The following is a 20260-nucleotide window of genomic DNA, read 5'->3' as shown; positions in this document are numbered from 1 at the left end:
CTGGTCCCTTTCATGTCTAAGCATGTCCAAGTAAAAATAAATGAAAACATACTTAGGTAACACAAATACAATGGCCAACTTAAAGAGCATTTTTAATTTTTAAGTGTGGAAATGGTTGAGACTATTGTACCCAGAGATAAATATCTTACAAAATCTTCCCTTTAACCCTTTGAGTGCTTTAGTGTATTGTACAAGATCCTATGTGTTATACCACCGCTGTGTTGTTCTAACATCAGAAGAGTTTCTTCCCAAAGGAATCCTAGATCAAGATTATGATGTTTGAAAGAGGCTGAGGGGGACATGAGATTTCAGTTGCTTCAAGATGACATTTAGTGCCCCCCAAAACTGAGGCACTGAAGATCACTAGTCATTTTTTGGCCAACAGTCTATGTTCAGCAGCCCATGTAGGGTTCTGCCACCACTTTTGGTTAGGGTGACCAGATATCCCAATTTTATAGGGACAGTCCCAATTTTTGGGTCTTTTTCTTATATAGGCTTCTATTACCCCCCACCCCCGTCCCGATTTTTCACACTTGCTGTCTGGTCACCCTACGTTTGGTACTGTTGTCACCATTAAAATGTCATAACTTAACAGCCATTTCTACCAACATACATGAGTTACTACTTAGTCCAAGATTAGAGAAATGATATAGTAATTCACATGCCACTATGTGGCAGCTGTTGGTAAATGCTTACGTTTTAATGGCAGTCTCTGTGTGCATATAATGTATTACTGCACACCACCTGTTTACCCGCAGACTGGCTGTTTAAAGAGTCTTTTACACAAGGGAGAAACTTTCAGCTTAAATACTTAGCAACTTACTTCGTCTTAGTCACCAGTGTGTCTTGAAAGTAGGAAATTAACTGCAAATACTCAGAATATTAGAAATGATCTGATTGAATTGTGATTGGCATATTTAGAGTGAGTGGGTGGTTAAAATTGGTCTCTCTTGAGCAAGCTTCAGCTGCTTTAGCTGACTGCCTTTGAAGGGCTGCTTGAGGAAGAGAAAAGAAAGGAAACATTATAAAACCAGTCACTAAATTGTATTGAGCAATTGTCTTCTTGAAACTTCTGGGCAGGTGCATTCCTTTGAAGTTATCTATCTGTTAGTTCAACAAGGTGCCCTATTCCAGCCACTTCTTTTACAGACAGCACCTGTTGAGCACAGGTTTGATTTCATTCTGTATACGTTCTTGGCACAAAGAAAATAAGGAAAGGAGTTTTGGTTGGTGGTTTGTGTGTGAGAGAGAGAAATTTGATTTTCTCATCTTAGGGGTACACAGCAGATGATCTTATAGTGGGCCGTTCCAGCCCAGACTCTTTCTGTTGCTTGCTTGAAAGAGAAACTTCACATTACTACAGCTGCATTTTCTAGGCATATGTCACATGGGCTTGTTTGGCTGAACATCCTCAGAATTTGGGGTTGCCTCTATCACTCAAGGCTTGTGTTCTTTTGCTTTGGTAGTCATCCTGGCATACTTGGTTTCTTTCAGTCCCAAACTTCTCCAATACACTCTCTTAGAAAGTGCTCCTCTCATACCTTCCACTATTTGGAACAATGTGTTTGGATTTGGGAGAATGAAGCTTAGGGACTTTGGATGAGAGTTATGGCTGACAGGCAGGAAAAAAGATAGCTAAATGAGGAAGAGGAGGGACCTTCTGGCTTTCTTGTATGTACTCTCTGTAATTGCTCATTTGAGACTTCTGGTTCTGTCAGGAAGGACTCCATATTCAAGTCCTCCTGGGCCAGTCTTCAAAGAAGCTCTGACTTCTCAAAATCTTGTTTCTATTTGTTACCCGGAAATCCTGTCTGGAACTAGCTTATGCCTGGCAAAATATAATTCTCAGTCAACTTCAGGAATATCACAATAGTCTTCACGGTAGGTGACCTGATTACAGAGGTGAAGCTTTTTGACCTCCCACAGATAAGATAATGACTTCTAGGCTCTCAACAAAGGTAACCTCAATCAGCACAGCTACATGTGGAAAAATTCCTATGTCTACATGACAAACTCAATATGAGTCCTCAAGAAAGTATGATCAACATGCGCAGGTCAACTCACTCTATGCAAACCATTGTTATAGATAGCTAATTATCATTGGGATCCAGTACTCATCAAAATCAACAAGTTCCATTGACTTCTGCGGGTGCTGAAACGGCCCTCGCTTTCTCCCATTCACTCCAAAGGAAGCAAATGGGATGTTGACCTCACTTCATTTTATCTGAAGAAGATGGTGAAATGTGTCTGTGTTATGCTAATGGCATCCTTGCTCTTTCTCCACCTCCTGAAAATAGGTTTTTAAAGAGACATTACTGAACCCTTGCAAGCCTTCAGCCGGCCAGGCTTCCCCACTTAACGGAATGCTGGGGATTCTAGTTTTCTCCAGCTGCTTCTCTCCAGAGTTTTGTTTCAGTGGTACTTTACTTGCCTTACATTTCCCCACATCTTCAATTAAGTCTGGTAGGGTTTTGACTCACCCTTTCCTATTTCCCCTCAGAAAACCTGCATTAACAGTGACAGGCCTCTAAAAATTCCCCTTCACCACCAGGAAATATTCAGAAGGAAGAAATTGCTATCCCACCTAATATGGAGAAATAGCAGTAAGAAAAGGCTCTTGTACCAATTTTATTTCACCTAGGATCTTTTATCAGGTTACAAATCCCTTGAGTATTTCCCCTTATTCCTGCCATTCTATATCCTCTTCCTAAATCTTCTGCTTTCCTTTCTTTCCTTTAGCATATTCCCCCTTCTCCCTATTTCTAGATAGTTTCAGCAGACAGCCTAAAATCCTAAATGGATGTGACGACTGAACTGCTTTTTGTGGTGGTTCCTCATATTCAGGGTTATGGATAATTACCTATTCCTTACTATGCATCTAAAAATTAAGAGTAGACTTATTTTTGGAAGAGCCCTAAGCAGAGGATGTTTATAAGATGCACTACCCTACAAGTTGTGACGCTGGCAAACCAGGTGCCAGCTTACGATTAGGTCCCCATGCCTCACTTGGATATCGACACACACAGCTGGTAAATTAGGTATTAGAGTTATAAAAATGTGCTCAGTGTTTAGGCTTTATTTACTGCTTGTAAATTGCTGCATGCATGAATCTCACTTATAACATCTGTACCCTGTATTGGAAGGTAATATATGAGCATTTGCATTGAAAGTCTCTCTAACTGTGTAGATCACCAGACAGGAGAAAAGCGTTAACTGGTGTGAAATACTAGTCTCCAACAGGTGCTATGTCCCATCTGACGAAGAAGGTGCATTGACACCAGATGAACTATTGCGCAACATCAGAGAACAAAAGAGTTGTTTGGTTTCTTTCCCCCTGCTGCCTCGTGAAGAGCTGGAGATGGCAAGTGAATTCCTCCCATCAGCTGAGTTTGCAACTCAAAGCAGAAGGGTGGAAGGAATTAAAAGCCCTAACAAAGAGGAACTGTATTTGTATGCTGCTTGGATTCTGAGGGGCAAGGATTTCTAAGCATAAGCAAAAGATCCCCACTGCTTAGCCTGGGTTAGCCCTAAAGGACATACAGAGTTTGCTTGTCATGGAAGATTTCTAATAGATTTTGAAACTTAAAATTGGAACTCATTTGTGTACATATGTTTACCTGCTTTAACCTTGTAAATAAATCTCTTATTTCCTTTTCTTATATAATAAATCTGTATATAGTTTATTATAGGATTGGCCATAAGTGTTGTCCTTGGTATGAGATCTGAGGTGCAATTGACCTGGGCTAAATGACTGGTCCTTTGGGACTGGGAGTAACCTGAATATTGCCCTGATCTTTGGTGTAAGGGACCATCTATCGCAAAAGTCTGCTTACCTGGGTGACAAGACAGATCGGAGTACCCAAGGGGACTGTCTGTGACTCCCTGGTTTGGCTGCTACTGTGCCTGAGGTGTTTACACTTAATAAAGGGTTGCTGAAAACTTAGAACTCACCACCAGTTTAGGATTCATGCCCTGCTGTTTAAAAGTCTGGCCTGAGTTTGGTACCCTTGCTCTTGAGCCACTGCAGGACAGCGTGAGGCAAGTAACCCTAGGAAATTTTGTGCCTCAGACATACCTTACGTCACATTTCCTCCCCGGCTTACTCCTTGCTGTGGTGGGAGAGGGTTAATATCCAATTATGACACTTTCCTGCACTAGCTCATCTCTGCTTGCCAGTGATACCATGATGTGTATATGTGCAGGCATTTGTGTGCGGAGAGTCAAGGCTCTGTTTGATAGATAGGTGTGTCCAGTGGCAGAAGATGTTGGGGGAGATTTATGCCTTTGTCTGAAGCATCAGCACTGGTCACTTTGGGAAAAGAAGGCTTGACTACTGTGGATGGATCATCAGCGGCTTCTGGTAGAGCAATTCCTAATGGTCGCCAAATCTCAACATTAGAGATGGTAATACATTGCAGAAAGTGATGAATTTGCATTATTTGTCATTTATGGATACATGTTACTCCTTGTTTGCAAGATGACCACCTGTTTGTTCCTGAACGTGTTTGTGAATCCTGAAAGTTCCATCAGTTTTAGCAGGAATGATTATTCAGGTGAAAGTGGATCTTGGAAGTTTATTTTGTATTTGTTATTCCTCTTTTCCTCTTCGCCGGAAATGTGCCGAAAATATTCATGGTACTTTGACACACACCCCCACATCTACACAGACACATCCCAGCAGTACAGTACATTACAATATACCTTACAATATAAAGTAATGAAAAATACCCTTCCAACTTATCATCTTTTCTGAAGAATATGACTTTATTTTAACAATGGAAGCTGCATTCTGCACCACCCTCTTGATCACTGCTCTGAATGCATTCTAATAGCAACCAAAAGATATCTCGTCTTATAGTCCAATAACTGAGTTATTGTTTTTTGGTATGAAATTAGGGCAAGAACACCACCAGCCTCATCATTCGCTTGTCAATGTGCCTTAGATTTTTTTTTTAGAGCCCTCCTCAGAAAATCTGCAATGACATTGGAAAAAGAAAAGGAGGACTTGTGGCACCTTAGAGGCTAACCGATTTATTTGAGCATAAGCTTTCGTGAGCTACAGCTCACTTCATCGGATGCATTCGAAAGCTTATGCTCAAATAAATTGGTTAGTCTGTAAGGTGCCACAAGTACTCCTGTTCTTTTTGCGGATACAGACTAACACGGCTGCTACTCTGAAAGATGACATTGGAGTTTCTCACACAACATTACGCATGATCACACGGAAAGTACTTATGGCTCTAGCCTCCGATTCTCACCCATAATTATGCTCCTGTCAGACTGGATACATACAAAAAAAAGTTGCTTATCTTTTTGGTTTGTCCATTGCTGTTGCAGCTAAAAGATGTCGTCCAGCATAATCGATGTATATTAATTATTCTAATGTGGATGCAAACATGTGTTTTGCATATGCATATATAATAACCTCCCACCCAGAACACAGGAGGGGGGGAACTCCCTGCATGTGTAATTGTTGCGTTTAATAGAATTCTACGCAGTTGCTGTTTTGTTGTTTCTTGGGTCAGGAATCACAGATCAAAAGTGTCTATCGTGACATCCCAAAAAAGAATAATGTGAACAAGTTATGCCTAAAGATGTATTGCTGCTCAAGAGGATCTTTACCTCCAGGCCCCAGTTGGCATATGTGCTTTGGTTTCAGTGACTGTGCTCAGTTATCTGTGGCTCTCACGTGGGAAATATATTTTTAATACGAGAGACTCCCAAGGGTTTGTTGATCTTGATGAGTCTGCCAAGCAGCAGGTATAACTTGACCTAGCCTTTTAGTCTACTGGCTGGGTTTTCCAATTTGCTTGGGACCCCTACCTCTGTGCTTAGAAATGCATCTGATGCTGCTTGGAACTGATTCTCCATCACAGTGGGGGGAATTCACTTTACATTGCTCTGCGCTAACAGCTATAAGCAGTAATAATTAATAGCGCCTAATTGCTTAATCAGAGTAAAGTTTTAGCCCATGTCATATGTGAAGGGTTTTGGGTTTTTTTTTGTCTTTTTCTGGAAGACTAAATTCCCTATTAATATGTTGAGTCAGAAATCTTACCTGTTGTGTCTGTCTCAGGGGGCAAATGTTAGTATCTTTATTATGCCTCTTCCCTCCTCAAGTCTCTTTCTTTACTCATTACGATGGTCTGAAGACATTTTCCTGAAGCAGCAGAACAGTAACATTACAGTGAGCTTCCTATCAGTCCTGTGCTGTCAATGATAAATATGAATCCACTGGCCTGGGCCAGTTCAGAGCTGCCGACATGATGTTATTTGACTTTTCATTTATTCCCTTATGTCTGGCGGTCAATCACTTCCAAGATCAACCCTGTCTGTTGTGGACATAGCCAGTGATACACTGTAATTTAGGAATTCTGTACAGATTCCTCTGATCCAGTCAACACTGACATGCTTAGGGTTGTCCCTATCACAAATTACGTACTCCATTGTTAGCAAGTATTCTGTTTTCCTCAATGCAGGTTGAACTTTATCTCCAGTTTCCTTTTTTTTTAAATTTATTTATATTGTCCCTCTATCTCTTTCTTTGCCTGTCTCAATGTGTGTATTGCTCGTTTTGTTTTCATTACACATAGGTATTTCCCTTGTCAGTCTGTTTTCAGCTGCCTATATCTGAATCTCTCTCTCTCTGTGTCTCTCTCTCTCTCTTTCTGTGCCTATCTAGAAAGGAAGATTAGTGGATAAATAGAGGGGTCAGAATGGTAGATTCAAATTTTTTGTATTAAAACTAGTTACTGGGGGAATATGCTTTCATTCCTCCAGATGTGTGGACGGTCTTGAGGTTCCAGTGTGGGGTAAGTGAGCTGCCCACCGAGAGTCCAGGCAGGGAGACCGTAACCCCAGCACGGAGTAGAGCAGCGCTCTTCAGTGGGATCTCTGCTGGACCACAGAGTGACATGAGCCGATCCATATAATGAACAGATTAGCTACCAGCCTACGGGCTGCAGCAGTGATCACAGAAGGAGCACATGGGTGTCCTATACCCTTCTTCTAGTTATGGGGAAATAGTTATCCTTCATAATCCCTGCATAGGTCCTCAGTACCAGGGGATTTATTTAGTGTATGCACAGATGATTCCATTCAGGCTTCGTGGGTCTGCTGTGGAAACAATGGATTATGCTGCCAACTGCAAGGTCAGGTTCCACAGATCAAACTTGCCTGTTATCGTTCACCTTATCAAGGGACTTCTTAAAGAAGGGGCCGAGCCTGGTGAGCAAGTTGGGGCTCAGGAGCAATCCCCTTTCAAAAAACACATAGGGACAGATCCTGAACTTCTGCAAATACATGCTGCTCTGTTGAAATCAGTGTGATTATGCCAATTTACACTTTTATGCCCCATAACTTTTTGCATAGCGACAGAGAGAAAGCAAGTGGCGTGTTTTATAGAAGACGAGCATTCTATTTTACCAGATTTTTTGCTTTCACTCTCCACAGACATGCCTGTTTTTCCTTAGAGAGGAAACCCTGAAAAGTGTGAATCTCTCCATTAGGTAATTAACTTTCAAATCAATGGAAGCGATCTGGAGACTAGCACAGGGCTGGTAGAAAATGTAAAATGATTTTTACTTAACAAAGGAGTGTGAATGAATAAACACGTGACCATAGGAATTGTTAGACAAGGACATGGAAAGCGTTACAGGCTGATAAAGGCAGAACAATTCATCACAACAATAGTATCTTTAATTCCAGTTAATACCATGCAGCAGAGTTTGAATTCTATTTTGATTTTGCTATCAACTGTATCTTTTCATACACAAAACTAAGTAATTTTAGCCGCTTACAAAAACAAAGTGCAGCCCTATTTCAGCGTAGTGTCATGTTTAAACAATGAAATGAAAAAGATGAGGCATCTTAATGCAGAATGTATTGGGATCATCCGACACGTCTGGGATCTCAGGGCAAGTTATGCTTGTATGGTTCCAAACCTCCTCATTAAAGCTTAGGGAAATAGTCAATTTCTTTGGTCACATTTTCAATTAAGATTGAGTTTATGAGTAGTTTATAAAGGGCTAATAAATTATTAATCGTTGTTTTAATCCAGAGTTAATCGATTATTTTAAGTGGTTATATAGAGGTCAAAAGATCAATAGGTTACATATAACTATGGCTTATAACTGTGAATAGTACCTGCTACTAAGGTGCTTATAACCATCAATCACATATGCTGCTTTATATCAGTAATGTGCAGATAACATCCATTAATCATTTATTAACCTTTTATAAGCCATTTATAAACGGAGACCATGTAAAATGAGACCATTTCTTCTCTGAATTCTACTGCCTTCTCTTCTTTCCCATTTCCTGCATGAAAGGGGTCTCCTTAAGGCAGCTATGACCAGTGATGAGCTGCCAAAATCTTAACAACTGGTTCCCTCCTCACCCGACGAGGAGGTCATTGCCAACCCCCAACCCCCAGGACTCCTGCCCCATTCACCCCCTCCCCTGTCCCCTGACTGCCCCCAGAACTTGGCAGGAGGGTCTCGTGAGCCACCGTAGTGGGTGCCCACCCCACCCCTAAGAGCCAGAGGGACCTGCCGGGGGGCAAGGTGGGGAGTCCCAGCAGTGCTTACCTAGGGCAGCTCCCAGGAAGCATCCGGCAGGTCCCTCTGGCTCCTAGGGGCGGGGGAGCGTACCTAGTGGGGGGAGCAGCCGCTCCTCCCACTGATCACATCAAAAGTGGAGCCTTAGGCACCAACTCCGTGGGTGCTCCAGGGCTGGAGCACCCACACGGAAAATTTGGTGGGTGCAGAGCACCCACCGGCAGCTCCCTGCCCCATGCCCGGCCCCAGCTTACCTCCGCTATGCATCCGCCCCTGAACGCACCGCCCCACTCTGCTTCTCTGCACCCCTACCCCGGCTTCCTGCGAATCAGCTGTTCGGCGGGAAGCCTGGGAGGGCTGAGAAGCAAGCGGCGGCTTCACGCTCAGGGAGGCAGAGGTGAGCTGGGGCGAGGATGGGTTCCCCAGGCTCCCCTTCCCCCCCCCCCCGGTTACCTGCTGCGGTGCGGGTGGCCCTCCTCGCGCCCCCCCCCCACCGCCGCAGCTCACCTCTGCCTCCCTGGGCCTGAGCGGGAAGCCGCCACCTGCTTCTCAGCCAGCCCTGGCTTCCCACCGAACAGCTGATTCGCAGGAAGCCTGGTGGGGGGGCGGAGAAGCAGAGCAGGGCAGCATGTTCATGGGAGGAGGCAGAGGCGGAGCAGAGGTGAGCTGGGGCTGGGGGTGGGGTGAGGCGGGGAGCTGCTGGTGGGTGCTCTGCACCCACCAAATTTTCCCCTTGGGTGCTCCAGCCCTGGAGCACCCATGGAGTCAGCACCTAAGGTGCCACTTTTGGCCTATTAAATTTAGAAGCCCTTTTAGAACTGGTTGTCCCTCGCGGAACAACCGGTTCTAAAAGGGCTTCTAAATGTAACAACCGATTCTAGCGAACCGGTGGGAACCTGCTCCAGCTCACCACTGGCTATGACCATTGGCAAGGAACTGTGGAGGAACACTGCTGTTAGCTTGGGGCAAGGAGGAGAACTTTAATTTTATTGTCTTGTCAGAAACAGCCTTTTGTAGCGTCTTGTCATACTAAGGTCTATCTTGAGCCAAAGGAAAGCTCTTCTCAGTTATTGGGCTTGTGCAAGGTGGAAGTATCCTTAGGATTTCCCAGTCTAATGAGCTTCTAGTTTCTGTTGGTGGCATTTTCAGTTGGTAGAGCAGAGGGAGTAAGCTGTTGATAGATATCTGCCAGAGGTGTAGCCATGCACTGGAAGAGTATGAAGATTTCCTGCCCCAATGTCCATAATGAAAGACATGTTGCATTAATATTGGCCAAAGGGAGATGAGTCCTAGAATCATAGAACCATAGAGTTGGAAGGGATCGCAAGGGTCATCTAGTTTAAGTCACCAGTCAAGATGCAGGATTTGCTGTTTATAAACCATCCAATACAAGTAGCCAGTTTTCTTCATGGGATTTGCCAGAACAAAATTACTTGACATGCTCCTCAATGACTCTGGCCTTTCAACGTTTAGATTAAATACAAATTATATACAATTATACAGTCCTGATTTTTGCCCCCTTATTCCCCTTTTGTGTTTCTGTGAGTGAAACTTCATTATGTATTCAGAACACTAGTAATATTCTGGAATAGAAATGGAGCTAACATTACTAGATGTCTTCAGACATTTTTGTCACTAGGGGCAAAGAAGGGACCACAGATTCAGGCTCCTCTGGAGGCTGCCTTTTCATGTGTCACTTAGGAAACAAAAGTAGATTGGGAAAAAGATTTTTTTTACTGCCTTTGGTAATGAATGACAATTGAGCAGATGGGCAAGGTAACGACTTAGAAGGTAAATTACTTGAGGATTTTTTTCTCTGCATCACATATTGATGGCCAAGTTCCAGCTAATTGCTGAGTCTCAACATTTGATTGCACAAAGAATGTATGTGATGAATGATCAGATCCGGGCTTTCTCTTCCTCAAATAAGGCTTGATCCTGCAAGGTGCTTAGCACTTGTTTCAAGTACTGAGTGCCCTCAACTCCCATTGATCCCACTGACACTTGAGCATGCTCCACAACTTGCAAGATCAATCTCCTAGTTTGCAAAGATTAATGGAGAAAGTCATAGGAAGGAATTGTGGTTCCTTACCTTACCCACCTTGCCATTAAAAAAAAAACAAAAAACCCTCCCCCAAACTCCCCACCAAGGATACTTGGCACTCTTCCATGCTTTAATGTTTCTTTATTGAAGTGAGCCTACAAGGAGTCTCCCACAGATTCCTTCTGCTTCTCACAGGATTTTTATTTTTATAAACACAGTGAGTACGATGAAAGGAATTGCCTACTTTATTCCCTAAATGTCTGATCTGAAAAACAGTTCTTGATTGGCAGCTCACAGTGAACCTTCTAAAATCTACTCGTGTCCATCAAGACCCTTTCTGAAATTCATTGTAGTGTGATACATAGAACTACATAAGAACAAAAGACTATGTAGACATCTCTGTCTCTGAGTGAATCAGCAGACTTCTCTGTAGGAAGGTCCCTATTTTTGGATCTGGGGACAAATTTCAAACAGCTGATGTTTGGACTGATTCTTGCAAACCCTTGCTCATATGGATATATGTGCTTACTCTCATGAGCACTCCAGTAGGACTACTCTTGTGAGAAAGAGTTTCCGAATCAGATCCATAGAGGACAACATTTTTCCCTGAGTTACACTTGTGCAAACAAACCCACTGCAGTCTTTGTAGCTGCATGCAGATAACTGAGGGCAGAATTTGGACCAGTACTTGTTCATGTTGGGAGAGGATCGAGCTTCTTAACATTAACAACTAAAGAGAAAAATGGACAAGCCACTTTTCTTATTTCCAGTATATTTGATGTCTGACCTTCAAAAGGGCTTGTGATAATTTAATTCAGAGATGTGCTGTCTACACACTCAGCTTCTCATTTTGCCTGTGTAACTGAGAGAAGAGAAAACAATGAAGCAGACACTTTGAACTCCCAATGAGAGAAAAGAGAGCTGGCAGCCTTCCCCCTGCTCCCCTGGTCAATATATCTCTACTCAAATGCAAATTATCATCTGACACTGCCAAACAAAGTCATGTAATAGGAAGCAGACAGACTAGTTAAAGTTCTTTAAAAACGACTTTTGAACACACTGAATCACATTTATTTCCAGGATGGAAGGAGCTTGGTGAGTGAATTTTTGGTTCCGTACCAAGGATCATGTTGATGCCAAGGAATTTGAGATGCAAAGACTTTTATTCATATGTGGCACTTTCAAAGATCCCAGCATGCACAGAAGTGTAGGAGGACTCATTGGCTAGGGGTCACCTGTCATAAAGTCTGAAGCTCCTGTTATCTCACCACAGATGTTACTATGGCAATGAAAAATCCAGTGGGTACAGTAAATATAGGGTGGGAATAGAAGTCAGAAAAGGCAGGGATGCGATCTCATTCTGCTTCTGGGATATACAATTAACAAATGATCTGCTATGTATTCTAAGGGTTTAATATGTGTACTCACAAGATTGCTATTAGCTTTCTCCCTAACCATCTTCTCAGAACTCAATGTGACATTAGGCACAACCTTAAGCATAATCTGCACTGCCTTAGGAGTAACTCTGGGAGGTGCTGTGCCACAGAGATATGCCTGTGAGTTGGCTTTCCTCACCAGCTTCCCCCTCATTCCTGTACCAGCACCAAATTGCAACACTCCCTGCATTGGCTCAGATGCATTGAGTAACAAGTGTGGATCTTGTATGTGGAATCAAGACTTTGCCCTCCTGCTCTGTGGAAGTGGGAATAAGTAGGTTTACAATATCCGCTGTGTTTGATATGCAGGATCCAATTCTCTAGGGGCATAAGGCGAGTTCTTAGTAGTCCTTACTCAATTGGATGGGCCCATGGACCTATTCACAATCGAGCCTGACTGAGAGCCTCTGCTGTTGAAAGTTTCTCACGTTTGCTGTTCGCCTCACCCTCTTGTCTAATTTCCAGTGTTATAAATCAATTTAGATTTATTAGCTTTCTGCACAGGACTCCAGTAGCCTCTTAATAATAATTATCGTTATTACTGATTAAAGTTGCATTATTCATGCCAGATGGAGTCCCCATCCTGTCAGCCAGAATGAGTTTGCATTAGGTAGTTATAATGTGTTTGTGATCTAAATAAACAGATGGCAGAAACTGACAGGAAATTATATGCTGATGATGTCAGCAACAATGCTTCCCAGGCATAATTGCTTTAAATGAACTTCAGTACAGCAAAGAACTGTTACTTTCAACAAGGTAGTTGGCCCACACCATGTAATTACTGTACACTATAATCAATTGTGCCATCAACACTGTATACATGTCAGAGTGGTGAAAATGGATTTCAAGAACATAATCCTTATGACCTCCTGACTTTACGTAAATGAAATACTGTATCTTCGCTCAACCTCGGCTAGCCACGTTAATAACACTTTTTCTTTGGGGCTAGAACTTCAGGGTTCAGAGTGTTAGCACAGGGATGTGGTCATATTTGATCTGTCAATGTTCCCAAAGTTTGTGTGTACAGAAGTATATTACAAGTTAGTGCCAATAACACATTCATGGAAAGGCTCCCCATTCACTTTAAGGGGCTTCTGGATCAAGCTCTAAGCGGACGCTTGCTTAATAGAGTTTCTGAGCAATATTTTATGAAGAATGAAAGAGTCCTCAAAAATGGGGATAGGTTGCTTTCGGGGGGGACCCCTATTTAGCTAATAAACCTGTCTATTCTTTTACCAGTGCTTTGGCCATGTTTTTTTTATTCGTCACTCTGTGGCTTTCCTTTTCCCCCAGAGAGTTTGTTTGTTCATTTGTATTGACTTTTGTTTTCTATTATGGGGTTCAGGTGTTTTTGCGTACCATTTCAAGCAGCGACATCCACCAGTACCGAGAGGCTGGGTGGATCCAGTATCGCTACCCAGCATAGACCATTGAGTTCACTGCTTGGGATAGTTAACGGTGAAAATATATTTCCATGTTCCCAGTCTGGTTTTCTCCTCTGTAGAGCAGCATCGGTTCTCAAGACCCACAAATTCAGTTTATACCTTTAAGAAGGGGGAACAGAGTTAGGAAATTAAGCGCCTGTGTCCTGTGCCTCAGCCTCATATACGTTTCACACACAGGGCTGGCTGCTTAACTTGACTCTGTTTCGCCAACCATTCAACCCCGATAAGGCCCAGAAATCCTCATGTCACAACAGTAGTGCTTCCCTTGAGGCATCACTGGAGGCCCAAGATTGAAAAGAAGCCGAGTTTCTAATTGATCTCTAAAAAAGAAAAAGGAGTATTTGTGGCACCTTAGAGACTAACAAATTTATTTGAGCATAAGCTTTTGTGAGCTACAGCTCACTTCAACTCCATTTGTTTTCACCCTGCAGGTGGACGATGCCACAAGTCCTGCACAGGTCGTTGTTGGGGACCCACAGAAAACCACTGCCAGAGCTGTAAGTATGTGAGGACAGGGAAAGAAAGGAGTGGGAAGAACTGTAAGAGGGATTCTACCATTTCCATTTTAAAGGGATATTGTCTTTTTAAAATAGTTTTAGATTTTTCACTGTACAAAAGCCTCTTTGTGCTTTCCCATCTAGCAATTTTGGTTATTTTTTTTCTGTGCTTCTAATTAAGCTTAAGCCAACTGGCTGCTTCTCTTCTCCATTTGGGTCCCAACGTAGGGCGCTTCTCTGGGGAGCATTAACTACTACTTCAGACTGCATTGGAGCAAACACAATAACAAGAATGCAAAACTATGGACTTGATCCTGAAATCCTTGGTGAGGGTCCTATCCTGCAAGAAGCTGAATTGGCTCTAAAATCCTATTAATTTCAGTGGGAATTTGAGGATATGTGTCCCCTTGCAGGATTATGCTCTTGATAAGGATCTCAGGATGCATTCCATTGTATGTAGGTCCTACTGAGATGGCCGATAATGGATATTATTTAAAGGAAGTTCTTTCCAATTAACTGGTAGATTGTTTAGAATGTCTATCTGTCACTGTGTGTCTGGAAAATGTGACAATGGTGATGAGTGAACTTGTTCATATAAAATAATAACCATCTGGAGAGAGAGTCTTTTCTTATAGTATTTCCAAACTGACTATACAGATATCATGGAGCAAGGAGCCAGGCAGCCCCAACATCAGCAAAATGTAAAAGGACAAACAACTGAGAGTGAACACCAGCAATGGCCAGGGGTGACAGAGTCTTTCTAATAGTTGGGGATGCCATGAGGCCCTGCCCCCTCCGTGACCCCACCCGTACCCCTCCTTTTCCCCCTGGGGCCAAGCCAGAAGCCAGAGGTAGGCTGGGAAGCCGGGGCCCCTCCACCTGCCTGTGGTGCGGGGCCTGAGAGCAGCCCCAGCCCACGTCCCTAGCCTCAGGGCAGGTGGAGGGTCCACCACTACACACACCCCGAGCAGGTGCAGGGTCCATAGCTCCCCACATCTGCCTGGACTCCTCATAGGGTTGCCAACTCTGACTGAAACTATTCTGGGAGATATTTTTTTCCCCAACATGACGTATTGTCATTTTCTTAAAATATCCTATTAAAATCTCCTGGATTGCTTTCAATGGTCGCTGGGAGATTGATGCCAATCCTGGGAGACTCCAGGCCAATCCTGGAGGGTTGGCAACCCTAGCTCCTCGGGCCACTCTTACCTGGGCCAGGTTCCAGCTTCCAGTCTGACTAGGGGGTGGGGCTTTTGGGGTAAGAGGAAGGGCGGGGGGCCGGGCCTGTGGCAAAAAGTGGACGGGCCAGGCCCGTCCACTTTCAAAATTGGGAAGGCCATGGCCAGGGGCTACTTAAGACCCAGGAGGTGAAAAAAATGATAACCTATTGTTTCTTCTCACACTCCCCACAAGGAATATCTTTGTTTGGCTGTGTGGAGCAATCCATAGATGTTTCTATTTTATTTATATGTTTATTTTTACTTTGCATTTAAAATTGTGTGTGCTCATTGGGTTCACTCTTCCTAGGAAGCCAACTTTTTCCATATATTTCCACAAGTGAGCCTGTGGTTCCACTTGTACTCTGGGTCCAAAGGCAGTAGATATGAGCGAAGTTCTTGCAAAAATAACCTACCGACACACACATGCCCATAATACCTGATTCTATCATCAGTAGTCCAATAGTACCCACCTCTGTTTAACTGGATTCATTAGAAATATCACTACTACTTGCACACATTTGGGACTACCTTCATGTAAGAGGTTACAAGAAATTGGAAAATGCAAATTCTTTTACAGGAGAATTTTACAAGAGAAACAAAACCAGTGTTCCAAGACTATTCTAACATTGTCTACAATGAAGAAAGGGGCCCAAATGACTACTGTTGAGTGCTGTCCCACAGGCTTTGCACTCCACAATGCTGCACCAAGATTTGATGTCACTCAGAAACGTCTGGATCCAGATGTTTGTGGGTCTCAGCAGAGTAAACCATTCTAACTCCACTGACTTCAGGTTCCTAAAGTTTTCTGTTCTGTCTGTGTCCACTGCACTGAGAAGAATCATATTGACTACCATCAACCATGGGGATTCACCTCTCACATTGCCGTACACACAAGGTGTGCATGCAGCAGCTGATATCTCCATACTGGTTACTTCCTTCTGGTTCAGAAATGTCTTTATTGACCACTGTCGTGGTTCATAATGGTGAAGGCTAATCACTCTGCCAAAGTTAACTTATTTCCCACAAATACACAAGCAAAGTCTTCCACTTCAGATGGAATTTGACCTATGTTAATAAATGTGTTCTTGGCCAGGCCAGTTTATAGGAACCATTGAATAATGCACCAGGTACAATGGTATTAGAAAGAGCTTGATCTTTGTTCTGCCCCATGGATCATGCTGGAACTCCTCTTTCATTTCCTGACAGCCTTTATGATTGCAACTGAAGAGGTTAGTGCTGAAAAAAGAACTTAAATTAATGTTTCCCACTCAGCCATCTGGTGAAAAAGTGGACCGTAGCCAGCCAGGCACTGTTATGCATCCAAGCAGGCTCCTTTCTCTAACTTACATAGGACTGTTTGTCTATCAAATGTATGAATGCCCTAATAGCCTGGATAAAAATCCAGTTTTGGGGGGACTTATCCTTTGAATGTTTGGTTGTTCACCTGCCACTAACCCCAAAACAGATTACTATAATTTCATTGTAGCTCTAACCTTAGGTCCCTGCAAGCAAATGCGCTAACTCTGCATAGTTTGGGGTCCTATTAATTTCAATAGGGCTTTCTGTGGCTGCAGAAGTTTATGTTGCAGAATGCGGGCCCTAGAACTGAACGACTAGGCAGAACTGCTTTGAGATAAGTAAATTGATTTGGTGGATTAATGTAGTAATGTCAGGGAGAGAGGAGTTTATCTGCAATGTTGCTCTGAAGTTGGAAGCTTAGAAGAGCTATACGGTAGTTTTACTATTTTAAAGACAACCATCTCTCTCTTTACAAGGACTGAGCAAACATATCTGAACACTAGAGACAGGCCAAGGCATAAAAGTGGCTACCAAAATAATAAACGGTGAAAAAGGAAAAGTTATCTAGGCTCCAGAAAGATCTAATTTAAAATAGCAACTTTTATCTGTAAGCACAGTATCAGGATAGCTCCTTGCAGTGTCTGGCTATCAGGGACTGCAGTTATTTTATCTTTCACGCTTCTCTATCCCCCCATGACCTAATGTGATCATTGGTAAGCACTTGTTTTTTAAGGAAAATATCGTTGCATATTAAACTAGCGATGGGGACTTTTTAAAAACCTTTTATGCATTTTACACTAATATGGGCATTTATTGCATGGCTTTTGTTTAATCGTAGAAATACCCAAGTAGGGACCCAAATCAAAACCCAGAATACAACCAACACCATGCTATTATTACTTTGATCTCTGCTTAAAAAAAGCACATGCATTTTCAGTCTGATAGATGTTATTTTTGGATGCCATTCCCAGTTTGTCTCACACATATTTTATGTACCCTGAACTAGTATATTTGAGAATACCCACCTTTCAGTTGTATGCAGGAAGTCACTTCAAAAAGCATAACATCTTCAAACCTAAATATTTTGTTACTGGAAACAGAACTCAAGGAGGGCATAGCTGCATTTTAATAATTTCATTTTATTACTGAGTCGCCAAAGCAAAAACTCTAATGAGCCCCCCTCCCAAGTTAAGATTTAGATTATTTTCCAAGAAAAGGGATAAAACCAAAAGATCTTAATCCTTGTCTTTCATTTCAAACTACACCAGGGGAAAAAGCAACAGGAAAGTTTTGTTCTTGAACAAATATCATCCACCTAGTCTACTTCTTGTCTTGCCTTCCAGCTGTTTCTCTATCTTTAAGTCTCTGGTACACCACCTGAATCTATATAAATGTAACGTGTACATTTACATGTTTAAGAGGACGTTTATATGAAATTATAGATAAACCATTTTCATTAATAGGCAAAGAAGGGATAATTTCCAGATGCTGTATTGTACAGTTAATTCATTTTCTTAACACTGAAAATGTTAGTAGATATTAACAACAAACATTTTCAAAAGTAGCTATGGATTCTGGGTGCCTCAATTTCAGGGGAGCCAATTTAGCGTGGCAAGTCTGATTTTCAGTAAGCACTGAGCCCCCACCAAATGAAAAAAAAATAAACCTTTTATAGTGAGACACCCCAAAATCTGGGCATTCAAAAATCACTACTCACTTTTGAAAGCCTTTCCTTAGTCTTTATTATCCTGTCTACTCTTGATGTCTGTGTTGGTTTTTTTTCCCACATGAAAGGAAATTGGAACTGCTGTAAACTTAATACATTATTTTATGAGAATGTCTGTGTCAGGATGGCACTGTCCCTTTAAGAAGGAGTAGAGCGAGTGAACGTGTGACAGGTCAGCTGACGCCACCTGAGCTTAAAAGAGGGCACCCGCAGTTAGATAGGGAGAGACCCACTGAGGAGTGCTGAGAGACCATCAGGAAAGGAGAGAGAGCGTGGACATGGGGCTCTCATTGCCTGCTCCCTGGCAATAGGGAGCCCTGGAGAAGCTAGGACTGCAGGGAGGAAAGGCAAAAGGAACCTGAGGACTCAAGGGGGGAAACCCCGTGGGAGCTGAAGCCCAGGATGAGTTGAAGAACTGTGTTTTTGTCTATTTGACTCAAGTTTGGACAATAAAACTGTGTAAAAGAGACTGTGGGAGTGGCAGAGTGTCCTTAGCATGTTGGGGAGAAGCCCTGCCTTACCCCAGAGAGAGGAACAACCTTAAACTAAATACAGTTTGAACCTACAGAAGACAAAGGAGGCAAATAGGCTTTCAATCAACTGCCAATATAAGCATGCATGTAAAGGGAGGTGGAGGGTGGATGTGTGTGAATAGGTGTTTGTCCTAGGTTTGATTGTATTTACAGTCTGTGTGAGAGAAATATGGTTTGGAAAAAGAAGATGCAGATGCAGTAAATACCCACATGGTGCAGCAAAAATCAAGCAGGAGCTGGTTGGGGGAGAGGGAAAGAGCTGAACCAGCAGTCTAGATCAATCAGGGTAACAGAGAGCTTTTGCTAGGAGCCAGCATCTTTAATTAAAATCCTTGTATGTCACTAAGAACTTTGCATGTTCATGAGGCTTTCTCATTGATTTTGGTTACTTCCCATTTTCTCTCCTTCACAGGTTTACAGTTCCCTGACATAATGTAAAATTAAGGGCAACATTAAGATAGACTGATTAATTACACACATTTGTGAAACAAAGCAACATCCTGCCTTCCCCTCAATATGAGTCTCGGCCAAGTTTATTGTTATTTATTTATTACGTGTGTCACAATAGGGCCTACAAGTGTCAGTCCTGGACCAGGACCCCATTGTGCTAGGTGCTGTACAAACAGAGAACAAAGAGGCAGTCCCTGCCCCAAAGAGCTTACAGTCCAAGTATACAGCAAAAGACAACAGGTGAATATGCACAGAGGAGGTGTAGTATAAGACAACACTGGGACACTATTGGTCAGACTGCTAGGTTGTGGTCTAAAAGCAACTGACAAGTAGCCCCCCGCTCAAATCTTAATCCATTTGCATGTGTTGGGCACAAATTTGGTGTTATCCCCATTACTTAGCAAACTGGATCTCAATCTTGCAGTTAGTTCTATATCAGTGGATCCTTTGCTCAGCATGGACGAGTGTGCCTTAGAGGATCTGACTACAGGATTGGGGCCTGGATCATTATGACTAAGACTCTCCTCTCAGTTTCACTGGTGCAGCTTGGAGGAGTATTTGGGCCTATTCTCTGCAGAGTGGCCGAGCGTCTGGCAGCTCACGTGACACTTCTGCAATTGGCAGCCTGGTTGTGCCTGCCGGCAGTTCATCCTCAGTCTCAGGTATGTGGCTGAACTTCTGGTGGGAGCTGCAATTTCACTTTTGGGTTGCACCTGTGGCATCTGCTGCGTGGGCCAGTGGGAAGGAGCAGCGTGAGGTGGCAGCGTCTAGGGAAACGAATGTCAGCAGCAGCACAAGGGGAGTGGTCCAATGTTGGTGCCAGGCTTTGTGATGCTTCCGGGACATACCCTGGGTTGTGAGGCACCTCGCTACCACCTGTCCTTTGTGGGAATCTGCCTTGTCCTTGCCTACTATGGGTCCATTCCCCAGTACGATCAGCCTCTGGCAACATAAGCACTGCCTTCCAGGCCTCTGTTGGCTGTGCTCCCTCTGCACAGGTTAATGACACAGACACATTCCAACCCCCGAATCCATTGAGTGTCCCTCTGGAG

The 20260-nt window shown here is 43.1% G+C and overlaps 1 protein-coding gene across 6 annotated transcripts in view; it reads left to right on the top strand.

The window, feature by feature from the left end:
- ERBB4 (erb-b2 receptor tyrosine kinase 4) overlaps positions 1 to 20260 on the top strand; it is a 974133-nt gene that overhangs the window by 692698 nt on the left and 261175 nt on the right. For all 6 annotated transcript variants that reach the window (XM_073306718.2, XM_073306716.2, XM_073306720.2 and 3 more), the window contains exon 5: positions 13915 to 13980. In XM_073306718.2, the coding sequence (XP_073162819.1) occupies positions 13915 to 13980 (66 nt within the window). The remainder of the gene's footprint in view (positions 1 to 13914; positions 13981 to 20260) is intronic.

This window comes from Lepidochelys kempii, chromosome 11 (assembly GCF_965140285.1).
Source record: "Lepidochelys kempii isolate rLepKem1 chromosome 11, rLepKem1.hap1, whole genome shotgun sequence".
Taxonomy (NCBI): Eukaryota; Metazoa; Chordata; order Testudines; family Cheloniidae; genus Lepidochelys; species Lepidochelys kempii.
Note: the sequence above shows the minus strand (reverse complement) of the source record. Positions and strands in the feature narration are given on the sequence as shown.